Source organism: Vanellus vanellus (assembly GCF_965231255.1).
Source record: "Vanellus vanellus genome assembly, chromosome: 1".
Lineage (NCBI taxonomy): Eukaryota > Metazoa > Chordata > Aves > Charadriiformes > Charadriidae > Vanellus > Vanellus vanellus.
This window is the reverse complement of record NC_138905.1, coordinates 68,580,957-68,600,724: the sequence shown is the minus strand read 5'-3', so window position 1 is coordinate 68,600,724 and position 19,768 is coordinate 68,580,957. Positions and strand designations below refer to the sequence as shown.

At 40.2% G+C, this 19,768-nt stretch overlaps 1 protein-coding gene across 1 annotated transcript in view; it reads right to left on the bottom strand.

The window, feature by feature from the left end:
- The window catches only part of WNK1 (WNK lysine deficient protein kinase 1), a 107,140-nt gene that overhangs the window by 6,076 nt on the left and 81,296 nt on the right, over nt 1–19,768 (bottom strand). The window contains exons 21-29 of the mRNA XM_082498637.1: nt 18,043–19,466; nt 15,367–15,450; nt 10,738–10,824; nt 9,961–10,030; nt 8,362–8,441; nt 7,154–7,812; nt 5,983–6,185; nt 4,560–4,754; nt 3,241–3,312 (exon numbers count right to left, since the gene is read on the bottom strand). Coding sequence (XP_082354763.1) covers nt 3,241–3,312; nt 4,560–4,754; nt 5,983–6,185; nt 7,154–7,812; nt 8,362–8,441; nt 9,961–10,030; nt 10,738–10,824; nt 15,367–15,450; nt 18,043–19,466 — 2,874 coding nt within the window. The remainder of the gene's footprint in view (nt 1–3,240; nt 3,313–4,559; nt 4,755–5,982; nt 6,186–7,153; nt 7,813–8,361; nt 8,442–9,960; nt 10,031–10,737; nt 10,825–15,366; nt 15,451–18,042; nt 19,467–19,768) is intronic.

The following is a 19,768-nucleotide window of genomic DNA, read 5'->3' as shown; positions in this document are numbered from 1 at the left end:
AGAGATGGACCAGCCTACACCATTATAGGTGAGCTATACAATTACTAATGCTCCCACGTAATTTAAAAAATGACTTCTCAGGAACTTCACATTTTAGCTCTGACATAGTCACCACCTGCAGAGACTGCCAGCCAGAAGAGTCTGAAGAGGAAGTGCTTCAACTTGTAGCATTCAGTGGATACAACCCCCCCACATTCCTGCTCGGTCACAGCAGCCGTCCCCAGTTCTGCCCTGACGTGAAGGATCTGAAGTGAAACAAGCTTCTCCCTCTCCAGCCTGCTACCTATAATGCCTTCATTCTGTCCTTTTATTTTTTCCACCCCATAAGCCAGCAGTCAAAAGACACCATTAAAACGGATCTTAAGTGACGTGAGCACACACAGGCTTTTCCAAACAACTCTTGCTTTGGGAGACACCCCGGAGAGCTCCGATGGCTTTCTCTTACTCTTTTAAAATGTTGAAGGAGTGTCTGCGATTGGATCCATCAGTGAGGTGGCAAGCCCCATCAGATCTGTAAACAAACCAGCTGCTCAGAGATACAATTCCAGCGCATTACAGAGAGCAACTGACCCTGATGCTCAATTCACTCTTGTTAGTGGTGAGCAAAGAGCTCCACAGCGAAGGTGAGGTTCTGCCTGCCTCCACTTCTCTGCAAGAGTAATAGCCAGACTATTCAATATACTAACGACAGAGTACACATTAGAGGGCATAACATAGACAGACAGATGCTGTGCTGGAGACAGAGTCAGGGAGGTAAGGCTTCAGTGACCAGAAAAAGCTGATGAATAGCTTTACAATCAGGAATCGGAGATAACAGAAATAAGATAATTACTACAGAGCTGGTTGCAAGGACAGACTTTTTTCACCATCTTCCCTGAAGCACAAAGAGAGAGTAATTTGTTAAAGATAAGAGAAACAGTGAGAAATGTTTAGTATCAGCAAACAGTACAAAAATCTTGGTGAGAAACAGAGGACGCAGCACAGCAGGGCTCTTGTAGTCACTACTGGGACATGCTAGGGAAAACCCAAAGACTGGTCTGGCAGTTGAATCAGCTGTACTTTCAGAAAGTGAAGAGGCCCAGCCTCCTAATTGTGTTCTTCAGAAGTCCCAAATCATAGTGATGAATGTCAGGAGACATTACTGTCACAACTGGTTGTTATCACAAAAGGAAAAGCACGTACATCTTCCATTTTTGTCAGGACATATGAAAGACTTTACAACTATCAAAGTTTGACCAGTTTACAACACGATTTATTTGATAGGTCAAGTGCTTTTAGTTTGCCACCCTATTTTCTTAGATCTGTGGAATAGTTCAGACATTCCCTGCCAAGCTGTACCACTCTGTTTCTCCAGCTGCACAGTTAAAAGCATCAGTTACTGCACTGTTTCCTCAACACTGCTGATTCTAACCCAGTATCTTCTCCAGTTGTCACTCTCCACAAGTCTGCAACAGCATTTCAAGGACAAGACTCCAGGAAGCAAGCATAAGCCAAGTGGCAGGCCAAGTGGCACCATGCCTTTACAGGTATTACCTGCTTTTACAGGACAGCTACAACACACTTTTCAAAAGGAAACCATTTCCCTTAGCAGCAGTCCCATAAGCAAGAGAGATACATGCCGAAGTACTCTTACAGCTAGATGATGGTCAATTCGCAGCAAGCTAAGGCCTTGTAAGTAAACAATACTCTTATATATTCAGTTCATTGTCAATGCTAGAAACAGAATGGCTGTTCTTTTTATTCCCTACCCCAAAAAAGGACAGGCCTGGCTAAAGATGATTTTGAAGAGTTAGCTTTGGTAAGAATTTAACTTCTTCCAAGAAAGAAGCCATAAATCTTGAGATTGCAGATATCACTTGGCGCACATCCGCACATTAAATGTTTTTGCTAGGTATATTAAAGCCGCTCAATTAAAAAAATTAAATGCCAATTAGTACTTACATCCTCAAATCCAATGAAGTTGGGATAGATGTATCATTGCTAAACTGAACAGCCAGGAAAAAATGTCCCCTCCCTCTGACTCACTCCCTTCTCAGAGGATGGAGCTGGTTGGATTGCAGCTGTCTCTGCAGAAGGCCAGGCCTAGTTCCTGCACACAACTCTCCAGCTCAGCTGTGCTACTGCCAACTGCAGCAGGACAGATGCTACAGATGCATGGTACTGTCATGCAGCGCACCGACTGCAAGTCTCTTTACAGCACTTAAAGCTTTCTCATATCCAGTCATTCCAGAGGGTGGGAAACAAATGTCGGACATTTAAAGGGTCCAGCCAGCAGAAGCAGCACAGGAGATGTTGCAGCACTTCCAACAAAAAGCATCACATCAGCAGCCTCTGCTCAAGCATATCATTACTTCAATCACATCAGAAGTTTGAGGCTCTCTTGTAAATCTGACCTAATACAAGCACAAATGAAAGGAATTTGAAAAGGGCTGCAAGGGTTGACAGGGTGTCTGAAGATGTCCGTTTACCCACCTTTACTGCTATTCATTGCACATTTAGTGTATCTCCAATTCACAATAAAATCTTCTAAACCTGGGCCCATTAGTAGGTAAGCATCTTTTGAGTTTGTCTGACAATATTCTCTAAGTACTTTTAAAACCCTCAACACTTTAATCTTTAGCACTATCTTGAACACAAGAAGTCAATATAACTGCCTACAGATGGCATCAATGCCACTGTTATCAGCACTAGTGCTGAAAACACGCAAAAACACATCCAACTTGCACAGTAAGCATACTGCTGGAGGAAGTCAACATATTCCCCCTCCACCAGTTACAGTCGTGCCCAACAAAGGAATAATTTGGAAAACAAATCTTTCCCGCTGTTCCACTAGAAAGACTACCTCCCCTCCAAGTGTCCTCTCAGCTAACATATGCTGAAGCATAATTACTAAGGCAGGCCAAAAGAAAATGCCCACGCACCCACAACTCGCACTCTCCCCAGTTTCTGTCATTTCACTGAACTTTCCTGAAAAAGTTTCCACCAAAAGCTTAGAAAAAATGAGTGCTTGTTATTGTGAGTTTAACAACAGAGAATACCTAACACGAGAACCCAAACTTCTAAAAGTGTGCTAAGAGCTGAGCCATGGGATGGGAGGGAATACAAGGTGGCAGATGAGAATGGGCTGCGTGAAACAGATCCAAGCAGCGGAAAAAAACAAACAAAAAACAGAAAGACAAAACAAAAAACAGACAAGGTAGGAGTAAAGGTGTTACACACAAAGAGCCAAGCAGGGCGTACTCAGAAATCGGGTCCTCCTGCCACCAGGCTTGAACGTCACTCTCTCAGATGCACAGTTAAACTTCGCACAGCCTGTGAGAAAACAAAAACGGGAAGAACAGAGAAAGGAGAGGAGAAGAGACAGAAACACCACTACAAGATGTTAGCAACTTGAGGTTGGAAGGGTGAAATGCATTAACATGACACACAAGAATAAGCCTCAAAGTGTGGACCAAAGAGTATGTAGACAATATACGGAGTGAAGAGACTCCTTCCAATACCGCCAGACATCAGGCCAAGTTCGCAGTGCTAATCTTTAGTACATAACCCAACAATAAAGTTGCAATCTATAGGAAAGCCCGATCATGGCAAAAATATCCAATTATAAAAGGTACTACACAACTCTATATACAGGGAGATGATTCAAGTAGCACCAAAATACTTGAAACAGTTTGTTAAAAACACCTCTATGGAAACAGAGTTTTTGGAAGAATTTTCCATTTTCTGTCCGTACTTCTCCAATTTCAGCAAAACCACTCACTAGAATTGAAGTATTCAATCAGTCTCTGGCAAAGCTTTCGAGAAAGATGTTCAAGGGGAAAAAAGAACTGGAACAGCTAAGTTCAGAGAAGTAAATGAATCAAGCCATTATCCCCCTAATGACTGGCAAGCAAAAAACCCCTCCCTACCAAATAAATCAGAGCTGTGTCTGAGAAATTACTTGATAACATATTAACTAATAACAAACAATCCACGACTTCAGTAACCAAATTCCTACCTTTCCATCCTCCTACACTAACTCTTCCTTCTAGGATAATTCTTTAACTCACAATTGCAGAACGTGAGCCTATTTTAACTTTTATTGTTAAAAATTCCATTGACCGAAACAGTCAAAGCAGTTTGGAAGTCTAAAAGGACTCCGAATCTTCAGAAATTTCCTACCATTTCAATTATTTGTTAACACCAAAGCTGTTCTTCACCCACCTCCCCCAGGCATGCTCATCTGTCCCCTCACCCTTTCAACCAACACCTCTCCCTGACATCAGCAGAACATTGCTTGCCACCACCATACTACACTCTGTATTCTCCTTGGTGCTTTCATTACAGCAGGTAGGACCATGTGCTATATATTCATTACTTCAACAACCTCTACGCTTCACCTACGTAAGAAGGTAGAAATCTAGCTGCAAAAAAGCCACCTTTATCAGCCTCCACGCACAGTTTGGAGACTACCAATCTACTTTACATTACGTATTAAAAATAAAGTGTCATCAAGTCAATCATTCCTTCACCAGAAACAAAGGTGCAAGACTCGACACTAATTCCAGATAAAGTCTTACCTTGGCCTGGTGCAGAAAGGCTTGGTACTGAAAGGGCACCATCACTGGTAAAGGCAGAGTAGAGATTTTCACTAGAAGGTGAAGGTTTGAGGGGCTGTAACAAATGGTTCTGCCCAGTCTCTGGCACACTACCAGGAGGATGAAGAGTCTGCTGGGGGGGCAAGACTGAGGGTGCACTTTGAGCTGACAGGTTGCCTAGAAGAAGAAGGAAGGTAAAAAGTCGTTCAATGTTTCAGTTTTCCCCCATCATTTTCAAAGCTTCTGTCATTGTTCCCAAGGGGCAGGAGGAAAAAAAACAGAGGAAAGTTTGACTGGAACGTTTACTAGGGAGTGAAGTCACTACCAAGTAACTCAAATGACCAGTTGAGCTATTACACTAGTGATACAGGAAAAAGTGCTGTGGTGGGGGAAAAAACAGTACCATCCTCTGGTCAGGCGTGACAATCTAGGCAAGAGAGGAGGAAGCAGGGGCAGGGAACTACCCCAGTTTCTGAGAAAGCAGTAAAACTAGAAAAAAATTTAAGTTTTAAGGCAACTCTGCACTAGCTTACTGTCACATGCTCACACATAGATCCCCTATCATATAACAAAACAGAGGTGAGCAGTCAGGGTGACTGGATACAGGAATTGCAGCATGACGTGGAATTACCAAAGTGAATGTGCAGGAAGCAGTAACAAATATTTCTGCTCAGTGCTGGCCCTTCAATATTGTTTACCCAATGCTACAGGATTTAAAAGACATCTACAATTACCCAGCAAGCATCTGACATCCATGCCATTCAAACAGTAAACAGAACTATTTTTCCAAGTTCTATTATAAGAATGGTTTTAGTAAGAAAGGAAGCCTTGACAATTGAAACTGTTTCTCGATTTGTAAGTACAAAAAAATTGCAACTCCATTAAAAAAAATAAAATCACTACTTCAACATCCATCAGCTATGACCAAGTTTCTGAAGTGTAAGGACACTAGTAATACCATGCTTAAGTACTACTAAAGTAGAAAAAAAATCTCTCTCTGAAGAGACCAGCCCCATTCTGCAAAATCAGTTTCAGGAGGCAACAAGAGCAGTTTATCTTAAAAAAAATAAAATAAAATTTCCCCCCCCATACTGTAAATTTACACTTTTCTTCCTAGTCAGAGCCCTATGACAAATCTCTAAAAAAAAATACAAATCATAACTTTAAAACTGATCTTACAGAACAATGTAATAGCGTCTTTCAGTAGATTACGAAAGTCACAAGCAAGACTACCAAATAGCAAAAGCAATTTCACAAGTGATCTAGTAATCCAGGCAGTGGAGGAACTGGGACACACACACCCCCTTCCAAAAGACAAGACAGAGACAGAGACTCAGACGCAGATAAGAATGAGAAATGGTACTTTGTCTGTTTTATCTACTCAAAAAATTGAAGGGAGTCTTACCTGATAGCTGAGGGCTCTTATTTCCCTGGGAGCTGCTTCGACTGGACTTGCTGCTTTTTCCTTTTGTAGGTCGTCTTCTCCTTCCTGAAAGGGGTGCAGCTGGGGGAATAATTACTGCAGGTGGGGCCTTTCCCAATTTCATGTATAGTGACTCAATCTCCTGCTTCTGGCGGCTCTGCAACTCCTGGATCTCTTTAAGGTGCCTAACAAGTTACATGAGAGTATGACTTACATGTATATATGTATATATAAGCAGGCATACAATTCCTCCCCCCCAGTCAAGCCTGACCAGCTGCTTTGGTCAGATTCCCATTAACATTTAAGAAAGGAGGCAATAAATCTTTTCCACAAATAACCACTGAACACTCACGGCAGAACACTTGCCACTTTCCATTGTGCCCTAACCCTGGTTAGAATTCCAACACAAACTTGCCAACATTGTAATCATAAAACCAGGATAAATGGAAGTACAAACAAGAACATACATCTACTGTAGAAGATCAAATCATTCAGCATTAAAATGCTACAGGAATGGCTTAGATTACTCATCTTCTGAGACACGAGGCCTTGAGACTTCTACATTTGTACTTCCTCAGGTGATTTTTTTTCAGAGCAGTTGCATACACAAGATTTAAAATTCCTAGCTGCCCTAAAAAATGTTCAACTTCCAGTATAAATAAATTAGTAGGTCACATTACTTGACTTTAATTTTTTTTTCTAAGGCAACAAGGATTCTTCAGGAAAAGGAGACTCATTAGACATGTCAGAAATGGATATTTGAAAACGAGACAGAACTCCGCATTTCTAATGAGACACCACTATTCCCACTAACTACTAAACTTCAGTAACACACAAAAGCATCTATACATCTGCAGTCTTATCCACAGTGCAGCAATCAATCTACATATAAATACATGCAACAAGGTTACAGGTTAGAAAATTAAGCACAGCAAACCTGTATATACCTTTTTTGTTATAATTATGTACTGCTTTCCCACTAAAGAATCTTACTTCCCACGTAAACACTGACAATAGGTCCTGACACTTAGCAAAGGTTGAGTCTTTTAAAAAGTTTACTTTTGTTCTTTGGGAAAAGTAAAGTACAGATCAAATTCATATTAATCCTGTTATATATATTTCACATACAACCAGACAAGGAAAAAAGCCTTACTTCTCCCGTAACCTACGGAGTTCCAATTTCAAGTCTTCATCTTCAATATCAGACTCATTGTCGCTGCTCATGTAGGAAGAGTTGAATGAGTTGCTAAGGCTCTGAACGGGGAGGCTGATCTTCGACCCCAGGGGCTGAAGGGAGTCCGGGCTCCCTGAGCCATCATCCAAATCCTTAGCCATCCCGCTTAAGAAGGCGGCCTCCGGTTCAGAGGATGGACCGTTCATGTGTGGGGACTGCCTTGACTCCAACTCTTTCTTCGGAGCTGCAGCTGAAGAAGCAACTTGTTCCAAGTCCACAGAGAGAGGAACAGTCATTGGCTCTTTCTCTGCAAAGCTGACCTCATCCTGAGTCTTTGACACCGAAAAGCGCCCCACTTGATCCGTCGTTGTTGTTACCTGAAAGCGCCCGACCTTAGTAGGCTGACCAACATCTACCGGTAATTGCAGCACAGGAACTGTCTGAGGAATGCCATCCACCACATTCAAGGAAGAGTCAGTGACAGCCTCACTTTTCCGACTGCCAGCCTGCTTTACCAGTGTACTCTCTGGGCTACTGCCAGAAAGAGATGAAGAATCCGTGGAGGTGGTTTCAAATTGCACCGGCTTAGTTTCAGGTTTGTCACCCTCTTTTAGCACATCATCCACTGCCACAGACACCTAGAATAGAAATGCAATTATGCAGACTTTTAGTTCTTTCTTAACGTGATGCTTTTATTTACCTTAATAGTAAGACGCGTTTGATAGGGGAAAATAATTCATTTCCTTGGTGTGCCACAAAGCAAGCTACTGCTTCCCTCCAAGTAACATGCTGCCACACCAAATCGTATTTCTAAGCAATCTGGACGATTAACTCCAAGAAACACAGCCGATTCAGAGGGGACCTCCTTCACAAACAGGACCTAATACAGTGAACATCCGAGCACTGTTAGCCAAAAAGCAGCTAACATCAAAGACCAAGGCCAATAGTTACACAGCTAAGGCCTCACATGATGAAGTGCTGTATCCGCAACTCTAGACCTGCATAATCTAGCGCAACCTCTGCCCTGAATGAAAACAGCATCTGCACAAAGCACTGCATTCACAAGCTCAACATGGACATTTTCTCCCAGCAGAAAAGCCCACCATGAGGCAGACTGAGCTGGCGCTACCCAGAACTGCTCAGCAAAGATCCTGTATCAACAACCAAATCAGTCTAACATCTCCTACCTGAAACCGTCCCATCTTAAGAACCCCGGCTCCTGCTGTGGTAGCCATAGCACTGCTCTCTCCACCATAGGACGCTGAAGCTAAGGAAAAGGAGAATACGATTAAGAAGAAAATGAGCAACAAATTACTTGAACTCCAACCATCTCTTTTCATCGACTTCAAACTCAACTATCATTTACCTCCTAACAGGCCTTTGGATTCATGGAACCCTGTCTCTTTTTTCAATTTTACCATATAGAACATCAAACTGCAGTGTTAAGATGAAGTATTTTTCTATAAAGTTTCCCTGCACAGTATACTTGCTAAAAGTGCACTTTTAGATAGCCGTAAAAAAAAGCACACTGATTTCAAACAGGGATGTGAAATAGCCAAAGAATAAAAACCAGAACTGATATTTATGTAAGAAAAAGCTTATTTTAATTCAATACCCACACTGACTACTTAAACTTCACAAACACTGGGGATAATTTATTAATAGAAATGTGGTAAGTTGAAGAAATGCTATAAACCACATCTACTCAAAGCAGTCTATCTGAAGCTTTCAGAGCTGGATTCTTAGGTGTCAGCTCCTAATTTTGTCGCTGTATGCACTGGCAGTATAAGGTTACAAAGCTGAGAAATAATACTCTATTTTTAAATCAGTTCTATTGGACAACTTGCTGTTGTTTATTAAGCAACTTCTCAGTTTGTTTACTTTTACCTTCTGAACTTCAGCAGGCAAAAAACAACTCATTTTCTAGCAGACAAATGAGTTCTACAGCATAGTTCACTACTGACGCACCAAGACAGGAATATTTTATTTTCCTACTAGTTATATTAGCTTTTGAAGGTTTGCAATTGAACTTCAGAGGCACGTGTAAGTTAAATAATGTCTACTAGACAGTTCACAAATAATTTTAGTACCACATTAACAATTTGTTTTCAAAAAGGAAGATTTTTTAAAATTAAAACAGTTAGGGGAATACTGACAGGAAAAGTCTCAGACTATTTTGCAAGCTATTGGGTTCCCCCCCAACAATTGAACTCATTTAGATTTTGAAGTCATTGATCATTCAGACTTCAATTGTTGATCATTCAGTCAACCTTCAGTTGTTCCAAAGCAGCTAGAAGTAAGTCTGGTTTTCCTACCACCTTTCTTAATTTTTTACTAGTTTCCTTTCCATTTAAATAGAGAAATGAAGGTTAAACACTCTTAGGTTAGGAAGAGGTATCCTACATACAGAACACGGCACAATGATGCAAAATGAGAAGTCCTACTGTTGTTGCCAAGAATGTAACACAAGACAGAAAACAGTTCTTTCAAATCCTGAGGCTGTACCTTGGCAACATACTGGAGATTCTTTGCAAGTCTTAATTTAGCATTTTGGAGAGCTTTAAATCCTAAGCGAGTTACTATCATATGTGTATATCATTCCCCTCTTCTGGCCTACAATGGAAAATTTCAGTCTAGTTACTACTAAAAACCAATATGATCCTTAAGAATTGCCATTGTAAGGCTTAACTAAAAAAGGCTATGTCCTTCTAAGTTGCTAATCTGTTCAATTTTGGTTTATAGCTGCTTGCTCAGAAAACCATCTAAAATAATCAAAGTTGTCTTACCATCCTTCAGAGACTGTGTTGATGTGGACACCAGCCCAGTAACCGTTGTAGATGCTACTGAGGGCACAGACTACAGGTTCAAGAGAGAAAACAGAAACAAAATTAAATTAAAAGAATCAACAGTTTGACTGAATGCCAACAAATCCACCATACTGCATATTACATAATCATTTATTTCCACCAGGGTCAAAGCATGACCCACAACAAAACGAATGCAAAAGTCTTTAACCTCCAAAGCAAGTAACATCAGCAATGGACTTTGCATGCCTCACAACCCTGAGGCTGTCAGCAGAACATCCCCTTTTACTATGCAGGAGTACTGCTTAAGCGGCCGCTTGGAGATCACGATTTCAATCGTTATGTCCATTTTGTATTGAAGTTTATTATTATAGTCTTTTAACATATCAGATCCACACTTTAAACAACCCTCCCAGATTAAGACTGACAGATCACACACTGCTTGTTTAGTGCTCTTTCCCCTTATTCCATAGTCATTTCCCCCTCTAGTTTGGTGTCATTAATGACATCACCAGAAAAGCTGGATTAGGAACTAATACCAAAACCAGCCTCAGAAAATATGTAATCTATTGCAACATACAGATTTTTTTTCCTAATTTGGTTGACTCAGTCCCACAAACTAGAAAATGACTCTTCGTTTTTATTTTTAGAAGTCTAAAGACTGATGTAGTCATATTGAAGGCAGTGACCTAAGAGCACAATCTTGAGAAAACATTGAAGTTGTTCAAGACTACTAAACTGCCAACATTGCAAACATACACAGGAAGGAGCAGATGTCACTGGAATGGTCTCTGGACTAAGGGTTCTTCTCAGCTTAGCATCCAGATCTTCCAGCGGTTGCTGGGACTGATGAGAAAGGAAAGAATAAACAGCTGTCACAGCTCAAGAGAAATATATCACATTTGATAAAGAGCCATATTCAGTAGTAAAATTTAAAGCAGTCCGTACAGCTTCCATATTTCTCTCATGTTCCCTTCCTATATGTTTACATTTAACATGTATAGCACAGTAAGACTGGAAGCAATTTAAGCAACATATTTGGTAAAAAACACAAAAGCAGCATTAACTGGAACTTCTATTTTTCCTGAAGTTAGCATGAAGTTTGCCTTCCCACTCTTTAAGAACTGAGCAAAGATGGTGCAAGCCTCCAAGTTCTACATTTTTGGTTGGAGGATAATTGAGGTAATTTGTATTATGGATTATCTAAAACCTTGAAGAAAGTCAAGTAGGGGGAAAAAAAAAAAAAAGAAAAGGAGAAATTCAAAAAGATGCCCGGAATTTCAAAAGCAAGCACCGAAAGCAAGATTGAGGACAACACAAAATTTAAAAATAAAAACAAAACAAAATACAACACTTAGTTTCCTCAAACAAGCTATCTGGATGGATTGATGAAGAGGAGTAAGGGAGAGGGGCAGAATCTTTCTCAAGTATGCTTATTACTTGGATTTAATCTGTTCGAGTTGGCATCCAAGATGTTTTTCAAACTTGGCCAATTGAATTGGGGAGGGGAAGAGAAGAAGAATTACCTAAAAATATCTTTAAGATAAGAAAAGATCAGATTCACTCAAAATTATTAATTAGGGCCGCAGCAATAAGATACATATGGAAGAAGAAAGTGTTGGCAGATACCACTAAGTTGCAATTCTGACACTATAGAGTGGAAATTTCCATCCAGACTTTAGCATTCTTAATCTTTCCAAGTCTTTTATACAAAAAAGCTAGATCTGTTTTTAGATCTGAAGCTGAGGTCACAGCAACATAAAAACATTACCTTCCACTTTCAAGAAACTGAAAGTTAGAGGTACACGATAGCATAAAAATGCTTTCAACAGGTTGCCAGGATGACATTCGTCCTGAATTGCAGATTTCAAAACACAACCAAAAATCCTACGAACAATAAACCCTGTATCAATTCCATCCAAATAAAAAAGGCACAAAAAGATGCAGACTTCCACAACTTCCAAAACCCAAATGCTTAGCAGACAAGTGAGCTAATTTAATTCAATAATACTGTAAAATAAAGAGGACATCACCTGAAATAGTGTATAATTCTCAACACTTATGCTCACAAGAAGATATTTGCTTCAAGTAAACAGAGATCTGAGATATCAGAATGGGAACACAGGTACCAAAATGGAGCTTGAAAAAATTCATCTAAGTATACTTTTAAAAGCAATTAAGGAACAAACAAAACAGGTATTTAAGAATAAGGAACAAACTGTCCAAAACTGGTCTTGAGATGACACATCCTTTGTCTGCAAATTAGGAGTCTGATACTAAAAAAGGAAAAAAAAAAAAAAAAAAAAAAAAAAAAGAGTTGTGTAATGAGCTACTGACAGAAGCAGTAAGGAAGGCAAGCCTAGTAATTTTCCAGACAGTATTATGTGATAGCACCAAATGCTTTTAACAGTCAATCAGATTTGATCCAGTTAGTCTCCTCCAATTTTGTTTCACTCCTAGAGAGGCTTTAGAGTTCAAATGAGAAGTGAAATTAGGTAAGCTGTCTGCAAAGGAGGAGAAGCAAGGAATCTATATTTGTGCCTCTTCCATACCACAAATCCTGCCAGAAATACCTCTGACAAACAGGAAGAAGCCTTTTGCAGTAGTACAGTGGCTTGGGTCACATAAGTGGCTACAAGTGCTTTGAGTGTAGGGGAAATTACTACTAACATACCATGTTCCAAGCAATAAGTTTGTAGTCCTTTTTATTGTTATTGTGACTGATTTTAACCAGCCACCTCCAGATCCATGTGCTACTCTTGCTCATCGTAAGAACAGAGATATGAATTATCATCAAATTATTGTTCTCTCCTCTTCAGCAAAACCATGCTTCAGAAAGAACTGGCTGAAAGGCATAAGCCTTCTGCCTCCAGCAGCCAGAAGAAAAAAAAAAAAAAAAAAAAGCATTGCTTGCTAACGCTACCATCCTATAGCTCTACATAAGCCATTCAGCTTCTTACTCAGTCTGGAGGCAGAAGATATCCACTTGCTGCTTACTCACAGGGCAGGAATACGGCCCTCATTCAGCCTGCTAGAAAGAAGCTGCATAAAACCAAATACAGCAGCACTCCTGTCAATGACAGGTTTCAATCGCCATACATTCACTTCCATAGTTTTCTTACATGAAGAGCACAAACTTCTGCCTTTTCAGACTGAATAATACTTTCCAAGTAATGGACTGATTCTAATTGCTTACAGAAGATTTAAATATGTTTTAAAAAGAAGAGGCAACCAAGAAGCAGTTCTGGACACAGAGGCTATCTGCGAGGACTCCTTGATCAAGGTCACTGATTTGCATTTGCTCCATCAGATGAAGACCAAGAAAGTAGTACAGCAGGAATAGACAGGATAAGATGTCAGCCTTCAACACATTGTAACTTAGGCCCACTAGACTGTTTCCATTCTAACCTCCACGACATACTCTATGCAAACTTAGTCTAAGGGAGATTCTTAAGAGACTACAAAATAACAATGTTTACTGGGAGAATTAGAGAAATTGCTGAATAAAGACAGGACTTCTGCATAGGAAGCACCAGAAGAAAAAAGCTGGAAAAGCTAAAAAGGGACTATTAATGTCATAACCAACATAAAACTACACAAGAGCAGCTAACATGCCCCACTGCTCAACTCTACCCATGTCTTTAGAACCAGGTAATACCATAGTTCTCCCAATTTGAAAGCCAGAAATGGAAATACTGTTCCAATGGTATCTTTGAAAATTGGTACCCTAACACATGGAATTCAGTTCTTACAGTTTTAGCTGTAGAATATGAGCCATGACAGCTCATTAACCAAAGATGCCTTAGCACAGTTTCAATTTGCAATTTTCTAATACTATTCCTTTGTATGACAGTCAGCTTAAATCCTTTCAGATAAACGTTTTCTCATGAAGCTATTGTAAATCCCAAAAAAGGAACAGCTTGCAAAGAACTAAAATGACCTTGAAAGTTTATTTTAAGTTCCCTTCCACTGGTGAAACTTGAATTCAAGAACTCCATTGCAAGAAACAAGAGGGAGAATGTTATAGAGAGAAGTTCATCAAAGTTAACTCAGTTTGCATTAAAATTCTCAGCAGTCAAGAAAACAAAAAAAGAAATTGGGCCATAATGCTAATAAATATTGTGCAGAGTACTGTGTCATAGTGTAGCTACTTTATTGGAATTACTTCAAAATTACAGTTAAGACTTAAGTGAGTAATTCCTTTCTATAAAAGGACAGACTCCAATTCAAGTGTAGCTTTTGGACCCACATTCTAAGACTATTCACTGTGGACTTAAGCCACAGGTGGAAGAGGTTACTACTATAAGAAGCACATGTACACAGGAAACACTAGATTTAAGACAAAAATCACTCTGAGCCTTAATCAGACACCACTAGGTACCCACTTGAATCATACATTCTTTACAAGTCTGAATAGAAAACTGTGATGATAACTCTGTGCCAAGTGTACTTTAATATAATTATATAGAAAGCCATCTTTGTGTTTATTCACAGACTTCTTTCAAACATAGTGCAAGTCTGTCTCATGGGTTCTGTTTGGTAATTTTTTCAGCTTTTCTTTGCATATTGAAGTGTAGAGTTCCCCTGTTACATCTCGTTACACAGCATTTAGAAGATCCATAAACCAGTTTTGTCTTAATACAGTTCTTTCAATTACAGAAGGGGGGGTGGGGTGTTGTTCTATTTTGTAAACAAAAATGAAGACAAATTTAATCCTTGTGGTCTTGAGCTGAACACCTGTCCAATTTACATACAAAATATACAAGCTAACTACTGCATACAAGGACAGAATCCGAGCAAGGGAAGCTATTGTTACATTTCAACACATGTTTATGATAAGGAGCTTCAAAGACCTTTTGCAAAGCCTAGTGAAATCAGAGTGTAGTAATAACTGGGGAAAAAAAAAAAAAAAAACAAACACACAACAAACCCCAGGAATTCGCAAAGCCAGCAATTTTGCATTTTCATTAATGTTTAATTGCAGTATATACTGCTTCCCTAAAGAGTATTATTTTGCTACTATACCCTTTTCAAGAAGAAAACAGGTTCAAGTTTTATGCACACACTTACCTGTGTTACTTCCCCCCACCCCCTCAAAAAAAAATCACAACAAAAAACTCAACCTCTAAAGCTCAGGGTAAGACACTAAAAAAACCCAAGTCTGACTAATCGATCCTGTACTTCAGAGACTGGATACGTAGCTTGCCCTTTGGGATGCTGTACCCAGCACTGAAGTGACTCCGGCTACTGCTACAGTTACACAAAAGGGGTTACTCAGTCAAAAGAAAAGAAAAACAAAGACATTAATAACATGCAATGGAGAGTTTAATCGAAACATGCTCTTTGAAAGGAAAAGCAGCAGATAAAATCTGCCGAGTCGTGTAGCACCTGAGTTAGTGAAGGTCCTGGAAAAGGTGGCAGCGGCTCACTGGATGGAGTGCCAGCCGGAAGGTCAGAACCTACTGGTAGCACCTATGGATAACGAAGAGGAAACGCGAGTCCATCAGACACGGAACAACAGAAGGATCAGATACCAAGCTACAGTCAGTCATGTCATACAACAGAAGCCTCAACATTTTTTTCTGTAGAGACTTCCTTCCTGGAGAGTTAGCATAGAGTCTTTAGGGATTTTTGCAACAAAGTTGGGGGAAGTTTTTTCTTCGCTTTTATTTTTTAATCCAGATTATTTTTGAGTAGCCCCAATTTCCAGTTTAAACAACCTGCTGTGTTCAGGAGCAGAGTATCTTGGGGATATTATTTTCAAGTCTGCAAGAAATGCTACAATAATTCTTCCAAAAAGCAATTAAGTTTCCAAGAAGCTTAATTTATAAAAGGGTGCAAGAATGCACTCAATGTCCTTACAACACATCTATGTTAACTGCCCGTTAGCAAGAGCAAGCTATGTGCTTCTGGCAAACTGTTCCAAGCAATATAACTTGAGAACAGGAACTGTCATGCCTGAGGATGTCTCCACTTGTTGAGAAGCAGATCAATAGATCTCTCACACCAATTTCTTGATCCATCACTTTTGAACCTGAAAGGTGTTGATGACCCATAGAAGATGACTAGGCCATGCAACTGGGTAGAGGGAAGCCATCCAGGTTATGTGGAAGAGGTTAGAGAGACTGGAAAGGTTAGAAGGAAGCATCAAAGCCTCCCTGCCAGGTCAGATAGCACATTCCAGTTAGTTATTTCCATTGTTAGGGAAGTGGGAAGTACTAGGAATTAAGCGATCCATTACACAATTTGCAATTCTTATTCTCAGCTGTAGTCTAGCTTGCAGTCATGTTACCGCTGTTTAACCAATGGTTCAAACTGCATAATAACTGCCCAGCGAAGACACATTCCATAGCTACCTATCCTCCCAAAAATATTTCAGCAGGAACTACACCAAGCTGCATTACCTCAGCATTTTTGTGCACTAGGAACATACACGTGGACATTACCTGTTCTGAGGCATAATGAATTTTTAAGCTGTGGTAAATTAATCATTTAGTGTATAAACAAGAGGCAAAACATACTTCAAATAAATTCACAAGACAAGTCAAAACACATTGAACTGTCTAGGTCAACAGGTTGGCCATAAATGAAACAAAACAGACCCACACAGAGTTTAGTAAACCCCAGAAAACTAAAGCAGTAAGCTCCTTAAAACTCAAAACCAACACAGAAAGCTAAACTAAACTTAAGCTTTGAAACAAACAAGCTAGTTTATAAGTGAAAACTCCAGGAAAGGTAGTTTTTCCACAACCAACAATCCAAAACCCCAAACACTTACTACATTTAAACCTAAGCCTTTGTAATTGCAGGTTTGCAATTAGCTGGTTTCTAACTGCTCCAGCTGTTCCTGAACCAACACCAGTTTTTATTATTTTCTAATCTTTCTTTTCTAATTCTTGATTTCATTTCAATATAAATGAATGCCTCTGTGTCTAGATTTCCTTCCCAACTTCATTGGCACTTACTCCTGCTCCTCCGTGGCAGAAATTTTCTACTTTGTATGAATACAAAGAATACAAGGGCAAGACTACTAATGAATGGAGATGCTAGGACCATTAGCTCAATTCAAATAGCCTCAAACTGGTTAATAGCAAGGCTGACTAAAGAAGACCAACACAACTGTTGGTAAGTGGAAAAGAACATTACAGAAACAAAAGGAAGTGAGTACTAAGGTTTTTGGTTTGTTAAACACCTGAAAGTTTCTTCAACCTATTTCCATTTAACTTTCAAAAGGAAAGGGCTACCAATAGTTTAAAATATTGAAATGCACTGTCTCCCAACACAGGGAGCCATTTAAAAGAAAACAGGTAGCCTAATTCTGCATATTGATACTTCTGGTTAATATGCAGGTAACAACATCCACAGCGTGTCTCAAGTTGTTACTATACATCATGACTATCTCTTTATGAAAGAGTGTTTGTTTAAAGAACAAGATTCAATAAACAAGAAAGTTTGTTTTCAGATAGTCACATATCTTTTAAACTTCTCAAAATTCTGCTTTCACAAATCTAACACTTGGAAGGAAAAGAGTATCCAGGCACCACATAAGCAGCAGATGATCTTAAAAAAAAAAAAAACAAAACAAACCCAAAACCTTAGCCAGGTTCACCTTTGTCTTCAAGGAAAAGGGTCATGATAAGAAGCAAAAGCTCAGCTATCCTGACTACTCTGTGATACAACCACCCCATCTCATTCTAGTGATGTACAAGATAAAAAGCTAGTTTAAAAAAGGCCTTCCAAAATCTATTTAAAAAAAAAAACAACAACAACAAAAAAGCCAAACACAAAAAAAAACCAAATCACAGCTGCTTCGCTCTTTGTAGTTTAGGAGTAGGAAAAATTAACAGCAACACTAGAGAGCTCACTCGGCGGCAAAATATAGAACTGGACTTTTTTTTTTTTCCAATATGGACAAAATAAAACACCTCTTGGGACAAATAAAAACAACCGGAGCATAAAACTTTCAATATTATATTAAATGAAGACAGCTCAGCCTGAATAAATATTTTGCTTTACAAAAGGGATTTTGCTCAAGAATATTCACACAAACATTGCATTTCTTACCGGTACCCTGCTAAGAGGGGGTTTTGAAGGAGAGGTCCCTGGTTTCACTACTGCTGTTGCAATGCTGCTCGATGCCGAAATATAGCTGACTGGGGTGATCACTTGCCCAGGAGTGGCAACTGGTGTCAGCACTGGCAAGCCAGTTGGTCCAAGAGGCAAACTGCTCGGAGGTATACAAGTGCTAATGGATGTCAGGGGTTTAGTTGGTGCAACAGCAGTGGTTGGTATCCCAGGAATAACTGTAGTTTCCATTACCAACGATGTCTCCAGAGATACTGATGGATGCGTTGTTCCCACGTTACCATGTTCACTGAAGAGAGACCGTAGCTTTTCTTCCAGGGTCTTTATATCATCTATACCAGGAGCTTTAGACTGAGCATCTGCATCAGCCTCCAGACAGTGAATATGAGGCTGATTGGGTAATGGAGCTGGTTGAGGCTGGCTGTGTATCAAAGTTTGCTGTACTGCAGGCAAGTTAGTAACTGGCTGTGGTAAGACACCAGGTAAGGGAACCTGGGGCAACATGGGTGTTGCACCTGGAATCTGGGGTAGGACAGGTGTTGATGTTATTCCTGATGGGACAAGTAAGGGATGTATCACTGGCTGAGTGACTGAACTACATATGCTTGTTGCTGAGGATGATAAAGGTGCAGAAATTGGAAGAGATAAGCCAGCTGCATTGCAGAGCTGTGATTTATCCATAGACTGCCCACTCTCAGGTAGTGGCTGCGGAGCACTTACAACTGTTGTTTCTGCCAGGTTGGAGACAGACCCACTGCTACTAAGCTGAGGAAGCTGCAAAGCCACATTCTGAGGCAGAGACAGGGCAACAGATGTCTGTGGTGCTGCCATACTACTTACAATCTGAGGAGCAGACTGAGATGTCACAGCTGGTGCAACAACACCAAGACCAGTGACACCAGGAACCTGGGTTGATGGCGGTGCCAAAGACGATGGTGTGGTGACACTGGGGGCAATGTCTCCAGTTACTGGTTGAGCAGGCTGGGATGTGGTAGGTAAGGAGAAAGAAGCAGGGGCGCTCACACTGGAAGCAACACCAGTCGACTGTTGTCCAGATTGTGAGGCTGGTGGTGGAGAAATAGAGCTTGGCACACTTGCACTTGGTGCAACTCCAACAGCTGCACTCTCTGAAGGCAAAGTAACAGATCCTGGAAGAGAAACACCTGTGCTGGAGGGAACAGATATTGAAGAAGCAGCCACAGATGCCAGAGATGCACCACTGCCTGCCATGGTAGAAAGTGCAGGTGGAAATGGTGGTACTGTTTGATTGAACACTGGAGGAGCTGTACTAGGCCCTTCTGTCATTTGAGCATGCCCCATTTCAGAGAAAGCTTGCTGCAAGCTCAGTGATGATGCCGAGTGGGAGAGATTCATTCCAGGACCATGCAGTGGAGATGCAGCAACTGCAAAAACAGAAAAATGTCAGTCCACATGGACAAGTTAATTACAGTATTATTTCTACTGTTAGATTACGATCACATTTACCTCTCAGCATAATAAAAAAATTACATATTCAGGCTTACACTAAAATACAGACTTAAGGCTTCAGTCTTGCAGACAGCCCATCAACACTTTTTTCCCCCCCGAGAATCCTGCATAGTATCACCCAAATCATAATCACTTCTAACCAGCACAGACAGTTCCTTACTTCCCACAAGACTTTAAGAGGTGTTTATGAACAGTTTAGTTTAACTTCACAGTTTTG